The sequence below is a fragment of the Pongo abelii genome, chromosome 6 (genome assembly GCF_028885655.2).
Source record: "Pongo abelii isolate AG06213 chromosome 6, NHGRI_mPonAbe1-v2.0_pri, whole genome shotgun sequence".
In the NCBI taxonomy this organism is placed as follows: Eukaryota; Metazoa; Chordata; class Mammalia; order Primates; family Hominidae; genus Pongo; species Pongo abelii.
Genome location: NC_071991.2, coordinates 69,178,487 through 69,201,232, shown reverse-complemented (window position 1 = coordinate 69,201,232; position 22,746 = coordinate 69,178,487). Strand labels below are relative to the sequence as shown.

The window sequence follows — 22,746 nt, the reverse complement described above, 5'->3', positions numbered from 1 at the left end:
ATCAAAAAGCTTATCCACCATGATCAAGTGGGCTTCATCCCTGGGATGCAAGGCTGGTTCAATATATGCAAATCAATAAATGTAATCCAGCATATAAACAGAACCAAAGACAAAAACCACATGATTATCTCAATAGATGCAGAAAAGGCCTTTGACAAAGTTCAACAACCCTTCATGCTAAAAACTCTCAATAAATTAGGTATTGATGGGATGTATCTCAAAATAATAAGAGCTATCTATGACAAACCCACAGCCAATATCATACTGAATGGGCAAAAACTGGAAGCATTCCCTTTGAAAACTGGCACAAGACAGGGATGCCCTTTCTCCCCACTTCTATTCAACATAGTGTTGGAAGTTCTGGCCAGGGCAATTAGGCAGGAGAAGGAAATCAAGGGTATTCAATTAGGAAAAGAGGAAGTCAAATTGTCCCTGTTTGCAGATGACATGATTGTATATCTAGAAAACCCCATTGTCTCAGCCCAAAATCTCCTTAAGCTGATAAGCAACTTCAGCAAAGTCTCAGGATACAAAATCAATGTGCAAAAATCACAAGCATTCTTATACATCAATAACAGACAAACAGAGAGCCAAATCATGAGTGAATTCCCATTCACAATTGCTTCAAAGAGAATAAAATACCTAGGAATCCAACTTACAAGGGATGTGAAGGACCTCTTCAAGGAGAACTACAAACCACTGCTCAGGGAAATAAAAGAGGATACAAACAAATGGAAGAACATTCCATGCTCACGGGTAGGAAGAATCAATATCGTCAAAATGGCCATAGTGCCCAAGGTAATTTACAGATTCAATGCCATCCCCATCAAGCTACCAATGACTTTCTTCACAGAATTGGAAAAAACTACTTTAAAGTTCATGTGGAACCAAAAAAGAGCCCGCATCGCCAAGTCAATCCTAAGCCAAAAGAACAAAGCTGGAGGCATCACACTACCTGATTTCAAACTATACTACAAGGCTACAGTAACCAAAACAGCATGGTACTGGTACCAAAACAGAGATATAGATCAATGGAACAGAACAGAGCCCTCAGAAATAATGCCACATATCTACAACTATCTGATCTTCGACAAACCTGAGAAAAACAAGAAATGGGGAAAGGATTCCCTATTTAATAAATGGTGCTGGGAAAACTGGCTAGCCATATGTAGAAAGCTGAAACTGGATCCCTTCCTTACACCTTATACAAAAATTAATTCAAGATGGATTCAAGACTTAAATGTTAGACCTAAAACCATAAAAACCCTAGAAGAAAACCTAGGCATTACCATTCAGGACATAGGCATGGGCAAGGACTTCATGTCGAAAACACCAAAAGCAATGGCAACAAAAGCCAAAATTGACAAATGGGATCTAATTAAACTAAAGAGCTTCTGCACAGCAAAAGAAACTACCATCAGAGTGAACAGGCAACCTACAAAATGGAGAAAATTTTCGCAACCTACTCATCTGACAAAGGGCTAATATCCAGAATCTACAATGAACTCCAACAAATTTACAAGAAAAAAACAAACAACCCCATCAAAAAGTGGGCGAAGGACATGAACAGACACTTCTCAAAAGAAGACATTTATGCAGCCAAAAAATACATGAAAAAATGCTCTCCATCACTGGCCATCAGAGAAATGCAAATCAAAACCACAATGAGATACCATCTCACACCAGTTAGAATGGCAATCATTAAAAAGTCAGGAAACAACAGGTGCTGGAGAGGATGTGGAGAAATAGGAACATTTTTACACTGTTGGTGGGACTGGAAACTAGTTCAACCATTGTGGAAGTCAGTGTGGTGATTCCTCAGGGATCTAGAACTAGAAATACCAGTTGACCCAGCCATCCCATTACTGGGTATATACCCAAAGGACTATAAATCATGCTGCTATAAAGACACATGCACACGTATGTTTATTGCCGCATTATTCACAATAGCAAAGACTTGGAACCAACCCAAATGTCCAACAATGATAGACTGGATTCAGAAAATGTGGCACATATACACCATGGAATACTATGCAGCCATAAAAAATGATGAGTTCATGTCCTTTGTAGGGACATGGATGAAATTGGAAATCATCATTCTCAGTAAACTAGCGCAAGAACAAAAAACCAAACACCGCATATTCTCACTCATAGGTGGGAATTGAACAATGAGAACACATGGACACAGGAAGGGGAACATCACACTTCGGGGACTGTTGTGGGGTGGGGGGATGGGGGAGGGATAGCATTGGGAGATATACCTAATGCTAGATGACGAGTTAGTGGGTTCAGCGCACCAGCATGGCACATGTATACATATGTAACTTACCTGCACATTGCGCACATGTACCATAAAACCTAAAGTATAATAATAATAATAATAATAATAATAATAATAAAAATAAATAAAAACCACAATGTGAAAATTCTAAAGAAAAGATATACAAACAGAATCTAACAAAGTATAACAACAGTAAAGTGTTCCAGTCAGGATGAGATCATTCCATTAATGGTAGGTTTGTTCAACATTTCAAAACCAATCAGTGTGTTTAGTTACCTTAATAGAATTTTAAAATTCAAGCGATTTTGTTTTTATGTGCAGAAAAAGAATTAGCCAAACATCAACATGTATTACTTATAAACACTTTAATAAAACTGAATTTTAAAAATCTTCCTTCTGTGATAAAGTATATCTATAAAAATCCATGGCAGAATACAGAATTATAAAATATTAAAAGCTTTCCACCTGAATATTTTATTATCGATTCTGCAATTCAACATTCTACTGGATTCCCAAGCCATTTATTTATTTATTTATTTAAGACGGAGTCTCGCTCTGTCGCCCATGCTGGAGTGCAGTGGCACGATCTCGGCTCACTGCAACCTCTGCCTCCTGAGTTCAAGCGATTCTTCTGCCTCAGCCTCCTAAGTAGCTGGGACTACAGGCAAGCACCACCATGCCTGGCTAATATTTGTATTTTTAGTAAAAACAGGGTTTCACCATATTCGCCAGGATGTTCTCGAACTCCTGACCTCATGATCCGCCTGCCTTGGCCTTCCAAAGCGCTGGGATTACAGGTGTGAGCCACAGCGTCCGACCCCAAGCCACTATTTTGTAAACGAGTTTATTTAATATGCATCATAAACTGCTGTCTTTCAGTGAATGGAGGAGTTTGACAGAGAAACATCTTTGTAAGCAAACATTTAAAATATGTTGTTAGAACATATTTCTTTCCAATAGTTTGTATTACGAGTTTACATACGCAGCTATAAAATGTAAGTGTGCTTTTTTCTCTCTCTCTCTCTCCTTTTTCTAATATAGGTTTATTTGTGTAGGTTTTCCCTAGCCATTATAAAAAGACAAGAAAGGAAATAAAATATATAATGAATGGAAATAAATAAAATGCTTATTCTTCACAGTTAGAAAACCCAAGATAAGCTACATATGAATTATTATAATTAGTAAGTGGTTACAAGATGCTTTCTGGATACACGATTGTATTAGTCAGCGTTCTTCAGAGAAAGCGAGTCAAGAGAGATTGATTTAAATAAAATGGCTCACACAGTTTTGGGGGCTGGCAAGTCTGAAATATGTAAGGTCGGCCAGTAGCCTGGAAATTCAGGTAAGAGTTGATATTGCATTTCTGAGTTCGAAACCTGCAGGGCAAGCTAACAGGCAGGGTTTCTATACTGCAATCTTAAGGCATTTGTGACTGAATGCAGCTCACACTGTGTAAGGTAATCTGCTTTACTCAAAGTTTAATAATTCAACTATTAAACACTTTTTAAAATACCTTCACAACAACATCTTGACTAGTGTTTGGACAAACAACTGGGAACTATAGCTTAGCCGACTTGAAACATAAAATTAACCATCACAGTTCACCCCATGTCAACTTGGAACCCATAGACATCTCCTTAAACAGTATTTAATGTCTAAAGACAATCACAGAGTCATACTTCTGCCTAACATGATACAATGTATTCTGTGTGCAACCAAAAATACACTAACCTTTTTACCAGAAGAGGATGCAAAGTCCTTGGGTGATAAACACTCATCTTCTTGATATCCTGTAACTTAAACACAATGATGTAACGTTAACAAAACTTAAATACTAAGATGTGAAGTTAATACATCTTATGTTTCATGATAAGGAGTAGAGAGGAAAGAAATCAAAATATTATAAACATACATAAACATATTCATGACAAAATAAGGAATAAACACTCATAGCAATTGCAGTCCTCATTTCTGCAACTGGTCACATGCTCAGAGCTATTATTTATTGATTGATTGATTTACTTACTTACTTACTTATTTATTTTTGAGACAGAGTCTTGCTCTGTTGCCCAGACTGGAGTACAGTGGCACGATCTCGGCTCACTGCAACCGCCACCTCCCGGGTTCAAGCAATTCTCCTGCCTCAGCCTCCTGAGTAGCTGGGATTACACGCCCAGCTAATTTTTTGTATTTTTAGTAGAGACGGGGTTTCACTATGTTGGTCAGGATGGTCTCAAACCCCTGACCTCGTGATCCACCAGCCTCGGCCTCCCAAAGTGCTGGGATTACAGGCGTGAGTCACTGCGCCCAGCCATAGCTAATATTTATAACTACCTTTTCTTTTTGTTCTGTGACCTCAGAAAGCACCCTGCTGGTCAGTTTGTGGTATTGAGGTCAGTCAGCATCTCAGTTGGTGGGGTGACCCAAACCTTCATTCCTTAAGGATCTGGGTCATTAGTAGTTCTGCCTAGATTGAGTTGTTGTAGTTTTCCAGTGGCTTTAATCACAAGTATCATAGTACTAACAGATGCCCTAAGGGATCTCCTGTACTCTTCCTTATCTCCATTATATAATAGGAACTCAATTTCTTCTGGGTACTCAGGATTAATCATCCCAACCAGTATAGTAACTCCTTTCCTTCCCAATTGATTCAGAGACATGAGGATCCCAAAGTGGCCCGGATGGCAGTTTTAACTTCCATTTCCATGGAATCATGGATGTCTCTTGGTGAAAACATCCTTTTCTTTGGAACTATAACCTCTATATCAGCATAGATAAGGTCATGAGAACAGGAAGTAAAAATGTTGCTAGTGAATCACTATGGGTAACAGTGAGTGGTGCCACTTCATTTCTATCCCTTGATTCTTTAAATCCATGAATACTGGCTATGAGAGAAAGAGCAGCATATGCTGGGCACTGATATATAGGACATACATAGCCTGCCGGAAAACTCTGTTTCAGCCCTGCAAGGTATCGCTACCTATCTGGCAATGTAATTGAATCTTCAAAAGGCCATTCCGCCATTCTGTCAAGCCAGTTTCTTTAGGGTGGTGGAGAACATGATAAGACCAGTTAATTCCAAGATCATGGGCCCATTGCCCTACTTCATATGCTGTTAAGTGAGTTCTTTTATCAGAAGTAATGCTGCCTGGGATACCCTGATGGTAGAGAAGGCATTCTGTAAGTCCATGATGATAGTTTGGGCAAAAGCATCTTGTGCAGGGAAAGCAAATCCCTATCTAAAGTGTCTATTCCAGTAAAAACCAAAACATTGCCCCTTTAGAAATGGAAGTGGTCCAATCTACTCAACCTGCCACCAGATAGATAACTAGCTGGTCACCCCTGGGAAATTATGGCATGGCAGGTGCTCACTGTTGATCTCTGCTGATGACAGACTGGGCACTCAGCAGGGTCTGTAGCCAGGTCAGCTTTGGTGAGTGGAAGTCCACGTTTCTGAGCCCATGCGTGACCTCCATCCCTGCCACTATGGGCTACTATGTTCGTGACCCATTGGACAATGACAGAAGTCATCACGTTTTCAATAAATTTCATTCAGTCAGTTATCTATTAATATTAAAAACAACAACAAGACAAGAAAGGAAAGTAGTTTCTCTTCTTTACCATACTCAAAAATTAATTGAATTCCATGTAGACTTTCAGTCTAAATGTAAAAGATACAACATTAAAGTTTTTAAGAATTATATAGGGAAATACTGTCACGACCTTAGTTTAGGAGCTTTCAAGAGAACACACAGACACACACACACACACACCATTAATGTCAAAAGTAAAAGATTGAAAATGTGGACTGCATTAAAATTAAGAACTTTGATCATCAAAATACTATTCAGAGAAGTAAAATGGCAAATAATTAAAGAACGTATGCCACTCCTAAATGTGACAAAGAGCTACATAGAATATATAAAGAATACCTGCAATTCAATGAAAAAGGCCACCAACTAGGGAAATGGGTAGAAAACAGGAACGACATCCTTCACAATATTTTAGAAAACAAACTACTAGAAATGTATCAAATACACTACAAATATATAAAACAAATACTACAAATATATAAAACAAACCACTCCAAATGTGTATCTACACACACATATTTTTCTATCTCAGGGTATCTTGAGTATAGTAGTAAAACACAAATTAAAGAATGAACTATACATTTATTGTACCATTTTACGTAACATATAAAAGCACACATCGCAATGTTAAATATTGTTATAGATATATAAATAAGTAGGAAGGTATTAAACAACACTGAAAGGCTACACAAAAATGCAAGGAAATTGTTATTTTTAGATAGGCAAGGTAATAGAAATATAAAGGATCCTTCAATTTTAAACTTTTTATTTTAAAAAAAATCAAAAAAAATCTGAAGCAAATATGGCAAAATGCTATACTTATCAAATGAAGCACCTGAGTCAAAGCTATGAACTGAATTGTGTCCTCCCAAAAAATTCGTATGTTGAAGCCCTAACACCCAATGTGATGGTAATTGGAGCTGGACCTTTGGAAGGTAATTATGTTACCATGAAGTCCAGTAGCGTGGGGCTCTCATAACCAAAGGTTGCTGTCTCTCTGACTGTCTGTCTATCATATGAGGACAAGTGAGAAGGTGACCGTCTCCGTCTGCAAACCAAGAAGGGAGCCCTCGCCAGAATCTGACCTGGCTGGCACCCTGATCTCAGACTTCCAGCATCTAGAACTCTGTTGTTGAAGGCACCTAGCCTATGATATTTTGTTATGGCAGCCCAAGCTGACTAAGGCAGTCATCATTATATTATTAATATAATTCCTTATATTTGAAAAATCACTCACACTTTTCAAAAATGTATAACCATAAATACCTAGGTTATATTGGCCTAAGATTATACCAAGAAACAGAATATTATTACAATTAAAAGTAAATAAAGGCATTCTTCAAACAAATTAATGTACTGTAAAATCTTTGTAAGCTGGAACTGCAAGAGTATCCTGAGAGCCTTGTGCAGTATCTGCTACACACTGGTGCTTAACGTTTGTTGCATGTGCAGCATACATAGGTTAAACAAAAATTATAATGCTACCTGGGAAATAAACTCCACAAACCGAAGTTTCTCTGAAATCCCCTAATAAAGAAACAAAGCTACAACAACAAAATACTTGTTTTCAAACATTTACTGTCGAGAAACAATTTTTTCAACTTTTAATATTAGTTTAAGTACCACAGACTTCACAGTCTGATAAAGCCAGTTTCCTAGTATCCTCTTTACATGATTTTCTAATTCTGGCCTGAAAAACTGTGATGAAGCCCTTTCCCTTACTCTCTTTACAATCTGCCTTCCCCAGTCATCCTTTTGCAGTCCAAATCTCGGATCCTTGCAGACTAAACTGGGGCATATAATAGCTTCCTTCTTTGCCTCCTTTTGAGTTAATAGTCTGGAGTCAGTATTATTTTGGATCAGTCTCAAGAGGTGTACTTCAACTTTGTCAAGAAAAGTGATGTTTTGTTTGTAATCCTTCATCACATAAAGCTAAGAAGATGTTTTAAGTTGATATACTGATAAAGTGTCATTGTAGGGAACTGCATCCAGATTATGGGCCTAGGTAGACTTTCTATGGATATCAGGAAAAATCTGAAATGTGTGGCTCCAAGAAAGAATTATTATGTATGGTCCTCTCCATTTTCTTAAGATCATATGTGTTTATACTTTCACTAACTTTCCAAGTGTTAATTCAAATTGGTCTCCTAAGTATTCCCTCCTGTTGGTAGCATTTGGCTGTATAGTCAAATGAGCAGCTGCCTCTAAGCATTTGCTAATGCTTCCTTCCTCAAAGGGAAACTAATACAAATTTAAATGTGTTAATTTCCACCTGAGGCATGATGGCCTCTGTTGGTTTTTGGCAAGTTCAGATAATTGCTACAAAATAGTTTTTTTCTTATTTCCATAATATAGGGCTGTAGGAACAATATTTGCACTGTATTATTAACCAGTTTTATGGTAAATGTTGTTTATTTATGGTATTGTACATGTGGTATCTATTAAGTAACATCTCAAAGAATAAAAACCACTTACTTGTTAAATGGAAAGCAAAATGTCAAAAACAATTTGGAGGAAAATAAAAGTACATGGCAAGTGCTGACAGTCATGGGGCTTACTGAAGTTATCAAAAATGCAGATTACTTAGCCACTAATGAAAAGAAATAATAATAGTTTTTCAAGCTTGACCGGGACCACTTAAATGGCAAGATTTCAACATCGCTTCACACAACTTGACATATGCAAATTTTTCCAGTGCAGTTTCAATTATAATGCCATACAAATTTTATTAGTCACTTGGTAATACTGTAGATAATTGGAAAAGTCAGTGAATGATTTATAAAACAGAGAGACTGATTCCACGAGGCCTTCTTGATTTCAAGAAGACAGAAAATTAACACTTTTTATATAAAGGAAAAATATCATATACTGTTTTTGTTACTGAATTTATAGCATATATATCAACTGTCGTTACAAAGGATTTGAGATGGCTGGCCTAAGCACAATGCAAAACATGTTAATTAATTTTTAATGTAAATAATCAAGACTCATTTAGAAGAGGAGAATCTCGAGTACTTTGGCCTTAGTATAAAAGTGATATTTCTTCAACTGTTTTTTGCTCAAAAAGAGAACTGCCATTGCCTGAAACCTCATGTGATATCAGATCCAGTACCAAAATTTTCAACTATTCTTCCCTAAGACCGTGCTACACAGAACCTGAGCAAGAAATGCCTGTGGGCAATTGTTCTGCGTAATTTAACCGCCTCGTTCATAGTGTGGGAGAATAATGGAGCCTGACAGAACATCCAAAGTTTTGGAACCACTGATCAGTAAATACTTGCAAGCTATGTCCCTACTTGGCCCTTGATGTAGCAGAGTATTGTAACACAAATTCCAAGACTGAAAGAAATTGGGAGATGCCTACTATATCTGACTATGGAGAGGTAGAAAAAAAGAACTAAAAATAAAAATACTACAATTTTGGATCATTAATTCAGCTTGCCAGTTTTCACTGATAAATGATAATAAATCATAATACAAAAAATACTGCATTTATCTTTTTATTTAATCAAACTAGTTTTAAAACTGAGTTCCCATCCTGTAAGACTGATGGCAGATTCAACCTTATCCTTGGATCTCCTCTGATATAGTGGTACGAAGCTGCAGGTGTTAAGAAATGGGAATTCTCTCTGGTCGAATATCCACAGTTGATACTGGCTGCTGCAAGGAGGCCTGATATTTCATTGCTCTCAGAAACTCTGGTGCTGCTCCCTTTTAGGCATCTCTGAAAAAGCTGGGATTCTGGAGCCTTCTCCACCAATTTCCAGAGGCTTGTGTGACTTATGGATTTCCCTCCCTTGGGTCGCAGAAAAACCTCCAAATTTTCTGCTTCTCCAAAGCACACCTCTTTGTCCTGCCCTCACCAGACGCTAACATAACACTGTCACTGATTTTAGGAGGTGTCTGCGTTATACAGCTTCTATTTTCTGCTGCAAAATACCCCTAAGGAAAGAAATGACAAAGATTAACTACCAGCTTAGAGCAAAAGGATAGGGAAATATGTAGGGAACATAAAAGCTATTTAATATGAAAATAAAATGCTGTCACAAGAGTAAATAAAGAATAGTGAAAAGCTTGTCAGTAGACTTTAATTTTAATATAACCTAGGCCTAAATCCACAAGATATTTTGTCTTGTCCCATCAACACAACCATTCTCAGAAATCTTCAAACACATGAGATGATTTTTTTCCCCTGTCACTATTGTTCATTTTCCTTTGAACTCAAATTAGAATTGGCTTCATTGTTCACTAGATTTCCCTCTCCAACCTCCTTCCATCCAATCATTTCTCCTCTCTCATCTTCTGTGAATTGGCAATTGCATTGCCAAGGTAATTCCTCAGAAGTGGTACATCTTGTACTTCCTGACTCTCAATGTTTCCGGAACACTTATTGATGTAAGCTGGGTTCTGTCATAGATGCATTCCTTCACAAGTCAACCAGTGATACTTTGCTCACTAGAAACTCAGTTACCAGGTCCTCTTGATTCCACTATTGTCCACTAATTTCTTTGAAGTGGCATTTATGGTGTTTTGGTTGTCTCATAGCACTTTATCCAGAACCTTGTGTTGAAAAATCTGTCTGCCTACATGCAGATTTCCACACATTCCATCTGCACATCACATGAGTCTCCCAACAAGCTAGTTTTGCTTGCTGTGATCCTGCCCAAAAGTATTAACTCTTTCTCTGTTGTCAATAGGATTAAGTTCATGCAGTTCAGCTTGGTAATTTCCAATCTGCTAGCATCTAAATCCAACATTGTTTTTCCATCTCTTTTAAAACAAAAAACAAAACCCCAATGAATCTAGGCAAACCCTCAAGTTGCCCTCCATGCAACCTATAGATCTCCCCATCTCCCTATTTTTATGAAAATTATTTCTCTAGGATATAGTAGATTCTCTTTCTAAATCTGGGGAAATCCCCAATATTCTCTAAGTTCAGGTCAGGGCCTGCCTTCTCCCAAATGTGCTTTACAACTTTCTTTTTAGAGGCAGTGGATTCTCTTGTCCAAAAACTCCCAGCTTTGCTTGTCTGTAACCATTCGTTTTTTCTTTGAAATATATACTTGCTTTAGAGTTCTTGGTATTGTCTGACATTTTTAAATCATTCATGTTGTTAAGTTTTACCTCTGTGCCTATAGCCTCCGCAACTAGACTGTAAACTTTGAGTATGAGGCTATGATTCTGTGTATGCCCCCACTCAGAGCTCTGCATAGCCTGTGAAACTCTCCTCTTTTCCTCCCATTAAGAGATCTGAAACGAATAAACAGCCACACATTACACCATAGTCTCGTGACTATGGCAGAGAGTTTAGAGACGAAAATGTCTCCAGTGTTAACATAAAATAAGTGGCACTCTTATGTCTAAATACAGCCTTTGATTCTTTTATAACTTTCATATAATACTATTTTTAAATGTGTTCTATTAATATATACACAGGTGTTTTTATACATAAAGCTATTAAAGTGCCTATAAGTACAATGGCTAAGTGCACATCCTAATTTTTCACAGAGTTAGAGAAAAGGATCCCACATTACCCTGAAACAAAGAAAGTAGTAATTTAACTGGTAGAGGCAATGTCTTTCCTCCAAGAGAAGGGAAAACAATCCCTCCAACAACGGACATTCAATTTAATTTTTAAAAATAGTTCATAAGCATGTAAAATGTATTTGAATTATCCATTTGTCAAAGCGTAAAACTCAAAAAACTCATTTCTTCTCTCCAGAATGGCACCATTGCACATTTCTCCTCCAGAGCAATTCTGGTGGATGTATCTGGCAGCCAAACATGAAAGTGTGGGTGCTGTGGTGCTGGCAGCCAGCCCAGCATTTAACCCTGCTGTTTTAGAATGTCATAAAATAAGCACAATTTAATCTTTTCAAATCATTTGGTCAGTGGCTGTGATTTCCGCAGAAAATAACTTCAAAGAAGACAGGCACCTTTGTTGATGCGTGTTTAAGTGCCTTGAGTGCCAACGCATTTAAGAATAGGAAGCAAAAACCTCAAAGCCTGGAACATATTCTTGGGATTAGATACCAAGAGGATGTGTAGGCTGGCCTATTAAATTTCTCTGGTGGTAAGGATGTGCTCAAGTTGATATAATTAAGAGAGAGAGTCATCCAAAAAAAATAGTAATCACGAGTGACTAGACACTGCTTGTTGTAATGTATCAAAGCAGAGATGTTGATACAGGGCACAGAAATCAGCATACAAAATATTAATGTTTACTTCTGATGTGGGCTGGGGGGAGTGCTTTTCTTTATGACATGGGCCTGAAATGCACATAGCATCATTTTTTTTTTTTAAAGTTCCGGGATACACATGCAGAATGTGCAGGTTTGTTACACAGGTATACATGTGCCATGATGGTTTGCTGAACCTGTCGATCTGTCATCTGGGTTTTAAACTTCACATGCGTTCAGTATTTCTCCTAATGCTCTCCCTCTTCTGGGCCCCCAACCCCCAACAGGCCCTGGTGTGTGAGGTTCCCTTCCCTGTATCCACGTGTTCTCATTGTTCAACTCCCACTTATGAGTGAGAACATGTGGTGTTTGGTTTATTGTTTGTGTATTAATTTGCTGAGAATCATGGCTTCCAGCTTCATCCATGTCCCTGCAAAGGGCATAGTATTCTTTTCATGGCTGCAAAGTATTCCACGGTATATATGTGCCACATTTTCTTTATCCAGTCTGTCATTGATGGGCATTTGGGTTGGTTGCAAGTCTTTGCTATTGCAAATAGTGCTGCAATAAACATACATATGCATGTGTCTTTATAGCAGAATGATTTATAATCCTTTGGGTATATACCCAGTAATGGGATTGCTGGGTCAAATGGTATTTCTGGTTCTAGATCCTTGAGAAATCGCCACACTGTCTTCCACGGTGGTTGAACTAACTTATGCTTTTACCAAGTGTATAAGTGTTCCTATTTCTCAACAGCCTCACCAACATCTATTGTTTCCTGACTTTTTAATAATCACCATTCTGACTGACATGAGATTGTATCTGATTGTGGTTTTGATTTGCATTTCTCTAATACTCACTGATGCTGAGCTTTTTTTCATATGCCCACTTTTTGATGGGGTTTTGTTTTTTCTTATAAATTTGTTTAAGTTCCTTGTAGATTCTGGATATTAAACTTTTGTCAGATGGGTAGACTGCAAAAATTTTCTCCCATTCTGTAGGTTGCCTATTCACTCTGATGATAGTTTTTTTTCTGAGCAGAAGCTCTTTAGTTTAATTAAATCCCATTTGTGAATTTTGGCTTTCGTTGCCATTGCTTTTGGTGTTTTAGTAGGAAGTCCTTGCCCATGCCTATGTCCTGAATGGTATTGCCTAGGTTTTCTTCTAGGGTTTTTATGGTTTGGGGTTTTATATTTAAGTCTTTAATCCATCTTGAGTTAATTTTTGTATAAAGTGTAAGAAGGGATCCAGTTTCAGTTTTCTACATACGGCTAGCCAGTTTTCCCAGCACCTTTAATTAAACAGGGAATCCTTTCTTCATTGCTTGTTTTTGTCAGGTTTGTCAAAGATCAGATGGTTGTAGATGTGTGGTGCTATTTCTGAGTTCTCTGTTCTGTTCCATTGGTCTATATGTCTGTTTTGGTACCAATGTAATGCTGTTTTGGTTACTATAGCCTTATAAACTTGTACTATAGTTTGAAGTCTGGTAGCACATCTCCAGATTTGTTCTTTTTTCTTAGGATTGTCTTGGTTATACAGGCTCTCTTTTGGTTCCATATGAAATTTTAAGTAGTTTTTTCTAATCCTGTGATTAGAAAAAAAAGCTACTATTACTAAAAAAAAAAAAAAAAAAAAAAAAAAAAAAAAAAAAAAAGCTACTATTGTAGCTTGATGGAGATAGCATTGAATCTATAAATTACTTTGGGTAGTATGGCCATTTTCATGATATTGATTCTTCCTATTCATAAGCATGGAATGTTTTTCCATTTGTGTCCTCTTATTTCTTTGAGCAGTGGTTTGCAGTTCTTCTTGAAGAGGTCCTTCACATCCCTTGTAAGATGTATTCGTAGGTATTTTATTCTCTTTGCAGCAATTGTGAATGGGAGTTCATTCATGATTGGGGTCTCTGCTTGTCTATTGTTGGCGGATAGGAATGCTTGTGATTTTTGCACGTTGATTTTGTATCCTGAGACTTTGCTGAAGTTGCTTATCAGCTTAAGGAGTATTTGGGCTGAGACGATGGGGTTTTCTAAATATACAATCATGTAATCTGCAAACAGAGACTATTTGACTTTCTCTCTTCCTATTTGAATACCCTTTATTTCTTTCTCTTGTCTGATTGCCCTGGCCAGAACTTCCAATACTATGTTAAACAGGAGTAGTGAGAGAGGGCATCCTTGTCTTGTGCTGGTTTTCAAAGGGAATGCTTCCAGCTTTTGCCCATTCAGTATGACATTGGCTATGGGTTTGTTACAAATAGCTCTCATTATTTTCAGATATGCTCAATCAATGCCTAGTTTATTGAGAGTTTTTAACATGAAGAGATGTTGAATTTTATCAAAGGCCTTTTCTCCATCTATTGAGATGATCCTGTGGTTTTTGCCACTGATTCTGTTTATGTGATGGATTACGTTTATTGATTTGGGTATGTTGAACGAGCCTTGCATCCCAGGGAAGAAGCCGACTTGACTGTGGTAGATAGGCTTTTTGATATGCTGCTGGATTTGGTTCGCCAGTATTTTATTGAGGATTTTCGCATCGATGTGTCATCAGGGATATTGATCTGATGTTTTCTTTTTTTGTTGTGTCTCTTCCAGGTTTTCATATCAGGATGATGCTGGCCTCATAAAATAAGTTAGGGAGGAGTCTTTCTTTCTCAATTGTTTGGAAAAGTTTCAGAAGGAATGGCACCAGCTCCTCTTTGTACCTCTGGTAGAATTTGGCTGCTAATCCATCTGGTCCTGGGCTTTTTTTAGTTGGTAGGATATTAATCACTGCCTTAATTTCAGAACTTGTTATTGGTCTATTCAGGGATTTGACTTCTTCCTGGTTTAGTCTTGGGAGGGTGTATGTGTCCAGTAACTTATCCATTTCTTCTAGATTTTCTAGTTTATTTGTGTAGAGGTGTTTATAGTATTCTCTGATGGTAGTATATATTTCTGTGGGATCAGTGGTGATATCCCCTTTATCATTTTTTATTGTGTCTATTTGATTCTTCTCTCTTTTCTTCTTTATTAGTCTAGCTAGCAGTCTATCTATTTTGTTAATTTTTTCAATAACCAGCTCCTGGATTGATTTTTTGAAGGGTTTGTTGTGTCTCTATCTCCTTCAGTTCTGCTCTGATCTTAGTTATTTCTTGTCTTCTGCTAGCTTTTGAATTTGTTTGTGCTTGCTTCTCTAGTTCTTTCAATTGTGATGTTAGGGAGTCGATTTTAGGTGTTCCCCACTTTCTGATGTGGGCATTTAGTGCTATAAATTTCCCTCTTAACACTGCTTTAGCTGTGTCCCAGAGATTCTGGTACACTGTCTCTTTGTTCTCATTGATTTCAAAGAAATTCTTGATTTCTGCTTTAATTTCATTATTTACTCAGGAGTTATTCATGAGCAGATTGTTCAATTTCCATGTAGTTGTGTGGTTTTGAGTGAATTTCTTAATCTTGAGTTCTAATTTGATTGCACTGTGGTCTGAGAGACTGTTATGATTTCCATACTTTTGCATTTGCTGAGGAGTGTTTTAGTTACAATTATCTGGTCAATTTTAGAATAAATGCCATGTGGCGCTGAGAAGAATGTATATTCTGTTGATTTGGGGTGGAGACTTCTGTAGATGTCTATTAGGTCCACTTTATCCATAGCTGAGTTCAAGTCCTGAATATCCTTGTTAATTTTCTATCTCATTGATCTATTATTGACGGTGGGGTGTTAAAGTTTCCCACTATTATTGTGTGGGAGTCTAAGTCTCTTCATAGGTCTCTAAAAACTTGCTTTATTAATCTGGGTGCTCCTGTATTGAGTGCATATATATTTAGGATAGTTAGCTCTTCTTGTTGCATTGATACCTTTACCATTTTGTAATGCCCTTCTTTGTCTTTTTTCATCTTTGTTGGTTTAAAGTCTTTTTTATCAGAGACTAGCATTGCAACCCATGCTATTTTTTGCTTTCCATTTGTTTGGTAAATATTCTTCAATCTCTTCATCTTGAGCTTATGTAGGTCTTTGCATGTGAGATGGGTCTCCTGAATACAGCACACTGCTGGATCTTGACTCTATTCAGCTTGCCAGTCTGTCTTTTAATTGGGACATTTAGCCCATTTGCATTTTAATATTGTTATATATGAATTTTATCCTGTCATCATGATGCTAGCTGGTTATTTTGCATATTAGTTGATGCAGTTTCTTCATAATGTCATTGGTCTTTATATTTTGGTGTGTTTTGCAGTGACTGGTACCAGTTTTTCCTTTCCATATTTAGTGCTTCCTTTAGGAGCTCTTGTAAGACAGGCCTGGTGGCAACAAAATCCCTCAGTATTCTTGTCTGGAAAGGATTTTACTCCTCATTTGCTTATGAAGCTTAGTTTAGCTGGATTTGAAATTCTGGGTTGAAAATTCTTTAAGAACATTGAATACTGGCCCCCACTCTCTTGTGGTTTGTAGGATTTCTGCAGAGTGATCTGCTGTTAGTCTGATTGGCTTCCCTTTGTAGGTGACCTGATTCTTCTGACAGCGCTTAACATTTTTTCCTTCATTTCAACCTTGGAAAATCTGAAGATTAGGTGTCTTGGGGTTGATCTTCTCATGGAGTATCTTAGAGTTCTCCGTATTTCCTGAATTTGAATGTTGGCCTGTCTTGCTAGGTTGGGGAAGTTCTCCTGGATAATATCCTGAAGTGTGTTTTCCAACTTTGTTCCATTCTCCCTGTCACTTTCAGGTACACCAATCAATCACAGGCATAATCATTTGGTCTTTTCACGTAGTCCCATATTTCTTGGAGGCTTTGTTTGTTCCTTTTCATTCTTTTTTTCTCTAATCTTGTCTGCATGCCTTTTTTTCAGCAAGGTGGTTTTCCATCTGTGATATTCTTTCTTCCGCTTGATCTGTTTGGCTACTGACACTTGTGTATGCTTCACGAAGTTCTCGTGCTGTGTTTTTCATCTCCATCAGGTCATTTATGTTACTCTCTAAACAGATTATTCTAGTCAGCAGTTCCTATAGCCTTTTATCAAGGTTCTTAGCTTCCTTGCATTGGGTTAGAACACGCTCCTTTAGCTCAGAGGAGTTTGTTATTACCCACATTCTGAAGCCTACTTCTGTCAATTCATCAGCCTCATTCTCCGTCCAGTTTTGTTCCCTTGCTGGAGAGGAATTGCGATCACTTGGTGGAGAAGAAGCATTCTGGCTTTTGGAATTTTCAGCACTTTTGTTCTGCTTTTTCCTCATCTTCATGGATTTGTCTACCTTTGATCTTTGAGGATGATGACCTTTGGATGGGGTTTTTGTTGAGGGAGGGTCTTTTTCATTGACGTTGCTGCTGTTGTTGTTGCTTTCTGTTTGTTAGTTTTTCTTCTTACAGTCAGGCCCCTCTTCTGCAGGTCTGCTGCAGTTAGTTGGAGGTCCACTCCAGACCCCATTCACCTGGGTATCACCAGTGGAGGCTGCAGATCAGCAAAGATTGTTGCCTGCTCCTTCCTCTGTAAGCTTCATCCCAGAGGGGCACTGGCCTGATGCCAGCCGGAGCTCTCCTGTGTGAGGCAGTTCTCCTGTCTTGCTAGGGTTCCAGGTGACACTGGGGTATGAAGAATGTCATTGGTATTTTAATAGGGATTACATTTAATCTGTAGATTGATTTGGGTAGTCTGGACATTTTAACAATATTGATTCTTCCCATCCATGAACATGGAATGGCTTTGCATTTTTTGTGTCCCCTTCAATTTACTTCGTCAGCGTTTTATAGATTTCATTGTAGAGATCTTCCACTTTTTTGTTTAAATTTATTCTATGTGCTTTATTTTATCTATAACTATAGTAAATGAGATTACTTTCTTGATTTCTTTTTCAGATTGTTCACTGCTGGCATATAGAAATGCCAGTAATTTATGTATGACCATTTCAATTGATGGTGGAAAAGTATTCAATGAAATTTAGCACCTCTTCATGATTAAAAACTCAAAAAACTGGGCATAGAAGGAACATGCCTCAACATGATAAAAGCCATATATATGGCAGACCCACATATAATATACTGAGTGAGAAAAAACTGAAAGACTTTTCCCTAAAATCTGGAACAAAATGATGACTTTCACTACTGTAATTACCACAGTACTAGAATTCCTAGCTAAAGCACTTCAACAAGAGGAAGAAATAGAGCACCCAATTGGAATGAAAGAAGTCAAATTATCCTCATTTGCTGACTATATGGTCTTAGATCTAGAAAAACCTAAAGATTCCACTTAAAAGAAATTATTAGAATTGATAAATTCAGTACAGTTGTATAGGATACAAAATATATGTGCTTTTATATATCTTGTCACTTTATATTCATTATAGAAAATTTGTTCTATAAAATAAGTATTCTAAGTTTAGCAACAATTGCTGCAAAGAAATGTTATGTAAATAAAGATTATTAGATTATTAAATGTTACCCTTTCTAAGCCTTTTCTATTTGCATGGCAATAGAAAATTCTTTTCCAAGAACAAATCTATTGAAATTTTCTCTTGCAGGCAATAGAATTAATGCCTCTATATTTCTGTTTCAGAGGAGAAATAGTCTTTTAGCTGAGCAACAATATATCGACTGAAATTTAGCTTTATTTGCAGGATATGAGAATAAATTTGAATGGACTTTTGAAATAAAACCTAAGGGAAAATAAGTGAAGATTTAATAAAACAAAAGCCAAGTTAATTATTCAGAAATAAGAAAAACAATAGAATTGAATACACAAAAAAACTCTGGTTCTTTTGTGGGGACATAATAAAATGGATTAAATATTAACTAGAAATATCAAGAAAAATAAAAGAAAAATAAGTACACATATTGAGAAGGAATAAAAATATTTATAAATAGAATATTTGAAATTCTAACAGAAAATTCAGTGTAACATAAAAATTATTTTGAAACCATGGATCAATTATTTTATGAAAAGTATAAATTACCAAATTTATTAAAGATATAAAGAATTGAATGAGACAATATCTATGAAAGAACATGAAAAGTTTATTAAAGGTGGCTCACACCTGTAATCCCAGCACTTTGGGAGGCTGAGGCGGGCAGATCACTAGGTCAGGAGATTGAGACCATCCTGGCTAACACAGTGAAACCCCGTCTCTACTAAAAATACAAAAAATTAGCCGGGCGTGGTGGCGGGCGCCTGTAGTCCCAGCTACTTGGGAGGCTGAGGCAGGAGAATGGCGTGAACCTGGGAGGCGGAGCTTGCAGTGAGCTGAGATCGTGCCACTGCACTCCAGCCTGGGCGAAAGACCGAGACTCCATCTCAAAAAACAAACAAACAAAAAAACAAAAAAGTTTATTAAAGAACTAGCTCACATCAGGACAAATAGCTAATTCATGCAGGGCTTAAAACCTAGATGGCTGGTAGATAGGTGCAGCAAACCACCCTGGTACATACATAACTGTGTAACAAACGGCACATGTATCCCAGAACTTAAAGTTAAAAAAAAAAAAAAAGAACTAGCTCACAAGGAGCCTAAGTGCAGTTTGTAGAAACCCTTAGGAACAACAGGAAAAATCACTTGTCATGTGAGTATCTCAAACCATAAAAGAAGCCTATATCATATCAAAAGGAAATTAAATTCCAGTATGACTTAGTTTATCCAATCTAATAAAATAGCATATAATAAAAATATTATAATCTAATTGTGATATACAAAATCCAACAATATATTTCAATAACTTAAGAATTTCTTTCATAAACAGTAAGGATATTTGGTATTAGGAAATTTATTAATAAGCTTCACTACATTAATATGTTGAATAATAAAAACGGCACATGCACCTTAATATAAATGGATAATCATCTGATAAGATTCAATACCCATTACTAAATCAGAAATATGTAAGAGGTCTTTAACAAGTCAAAATAATTTTCCTATCACAAACCAATAAGAATATACTTTAGGGTAAAAGTTTAATTTTAAGGACTACTAGAGTTAGAATTAGCATAAGGGTATCAGTTATCATCACTATTATTTTATTTTTCCATAAGAAGTCAACAGATCAGTAAATGCATAAAAAAACCAACAAAGAAAGGATGAAACAGAACTTTAATTATTTATAGATTGTAGAATAGTATCTATACAAAAGTATAATTACTATACAGGTTAAAAATTATAACACATTTCAATACAGTAGCCACTAGCAAAATAAATTACTCTTCTCTACCAACAGTAACCAAATGTAAAATATATATTTCATCTATCAAATTGGTAAAAATACAGTATACTTATAAGTAAACATTTTAGAAAATAGCTAATACCCATATGAATATGATTATAAAAATCAACTGAAGAACAGTAAAGAGATCTTGAATGGAGATACATATTGTATCTCAAATAGTAATAGCATATTTTTTACAAGATTTCAAAATATCAGTTATTCCTAAGTTAATGTAAAAACTCAATGCATTCCTAATGAAAGCAGACATTTGTCTCTGGTCTCAAATCAAACATGAGTAAAACTAAGAAAATTATTTGAAATAGAAGCAATGAGTGTGACAAATCCTATATAACATTAAATTTTACTTTAAAGTGAAAGTGATTGGAAACATTTGATATTGATGCAGAAACAAACATATCAATTGCATACGATAGAGAATCTAAAAATAGATGCAAGCACACATGGGAAATTCACATACATAAAAGTTAACATTTCTAAGTAGTCTAGATCATTCATCAAATGACAGTGGGCCAACTGGCTTGCATTTGGAAAAAAATAAAATAAACTTGGAAAATAAATCTGAACACCTACTTTTACTTTCACTAAAATAAATCTCAAATTGACTTCAAAGTGTTACACATGTAAAAAACAACAAACATACTAAAAAAATCATTTGTAAATATCTTTCATCTTTGAGGTAGGGAAGCTTTTTTAAGCATGTTACAAAATTCAAAAACAAGAAAAAAACAATTTTAAAATATAAGTTATGCAAGCAAAACAAAATGGTAAAGACATAAAAAATTTGAAAGAAAAAAGTATGATAGCCAAATGGTCAATAATTACAATAGAGAAAAAACATCCCATGAGTCATAAAGTAAGCAAAGAACAACACAAAAGAAAATTTAGCAAATTTCCTGACATCGCATTTTAGAGACAAAGACTTGATGACCTAAAAACATATGATCAGATTATTTATTTCAACAATACAACAATATTATGAGTACAAACAACAAAATATTGTGGCACTATGGCTGGAAAATGCTTTTAAATAATAAGAAAACTTGGCAGAATTTATCAAAATTTCAATTGTGCATATTTTGACCCCCTAATTCCAATTCTAAATATTCTTTACAAATACACAGGTGCAAAGATTTCTATATGTACTTAATATGTACAGAGTTTATAATAGGTAGTGATTTTATATTGTTGGTAGAGAAGATTAAAATATTTATGAAACCTAAAAATAACCTAAACATTGTTCAATAAGGAAAGAACAAAATAAATTAGCATATGTACTACATAATACACCGATATTAAAAGTAACATGAAGATATACATGATACATTTTCAAGTGAAGAAAACAATGTTGAAGAATAAAATATAGAATAAGATTGTATTTATGACTAATTAGTAGTATTTATATTAAGGAAACATGCTCAAACAGAAATGCTTGGAAATCCACAGCATGCATAGTAGAGAGGAGAATGAGATCAGTGCGTGAGTGTGCGGCATGGGGGAGCAAAGAGAAGGATGGTGAAAATGGCCTTGTAATCTTTTTTGGTACAGTTCTGGGTTGCTAGAAGTTTTTTTGTATGAATATGTACTATTTGCATTATTTTAAAAAGAAAAGAAGAAAAATGAGAGGGGTTGCTATAATACCTATGTTTGTATAAGAGTAAAAAACCAGGCATCCTCTGACAATTTTATGACAATGTAAGTTGTTAGAATTTTTTGGAAAGCGTTTGGTAGCATCCATGAATTGAGTAATGTTCATACACATTGAGCCAATCATGACATATTCAAAAATTACACAATAGCTATATAGGCCCAAGTGAACAAAACTGTTCGAGAGAATGTTCATTAAATAATGGTTTTTAATATTTAAAATTTAGAAACAACCTAAATATTTGACCAGTAAACAACTGGTTAAACAAATTATAGTAAGTTTATTTATTAAAAGGATATACTGCAATATTTAAAGTATTAAAGCATATTTCTGTGAATTAGCAGAAGAAGTGGCCCATGAATTATTAAGCAAAAGTAAGAAATTGGAGGACCTGACTTAAAATTTGATAATTTCTGTAAATTGATAATAGTAACATTATTTACATAACAACGAGAACTATCAGTCTCTACTTTGTTAATGTATAATAAAAAATCAGCAATAGTGTACACTAATCTGTTTACATATATACAAACCTTTGTTATATTTGAAGGGTAACATTAAAGGGGTTCCCTGAATTTCTGCTCTCATATTGAGAAATTCTAATGAGCATTTATTAGTCTTAAAATCAGAAAAATTAAACTGTATTATAAATGATAATTTAAAAACACCTCTTTTTAGTTTGGATGTCTATACAAACACATTATTAACAGGAAGGGTAACTTGACTGGTGAAATTAAGCATGGTGTCTTTGCCATAAAGCAAATCAAAGTTAATCTAATATATGTGAATACCTATTAATACGACGTAATTTCTGTTCCAATATAAATATCCATGAGCTTAAATACTGTCTGTTT

General features: G+C 35.9%; 1 protein-coding gene across 22 annotated transcripts in view; it reads right to left on the bottom strand.

Moving 5' to 3' along the window:
• Positions 1-22,746, bottom strand: part of LOC129060378 (protein PPP5D1-like) — a 272,742-nt gene that overhangs the window by 202,220 nt on the left and 47,776 nt on the right. For 21 of the 22 annotated variants that reach the window (XR_008527053.1, XR_008527034.2, XR_008527042.2 and 18 more), the window contains one exon: positions 4,013-4,077. Coding sequence is in view for 2 of the 22 variants with exons in the window: in XM_054559427.2 (XP_054415402.1) it covers positions 4,013-4,077 (65 nt within the window). In the remaining 20 variants the exon portion in view is untranslated. Of the gene's footprint in view, positions 1-4,012; positions 4,078-9,359; positions 9,817-22,746 lie in introns of those variants that run through there. The other variant, XR_008527044.2, reaches the window with a different exon arrangement.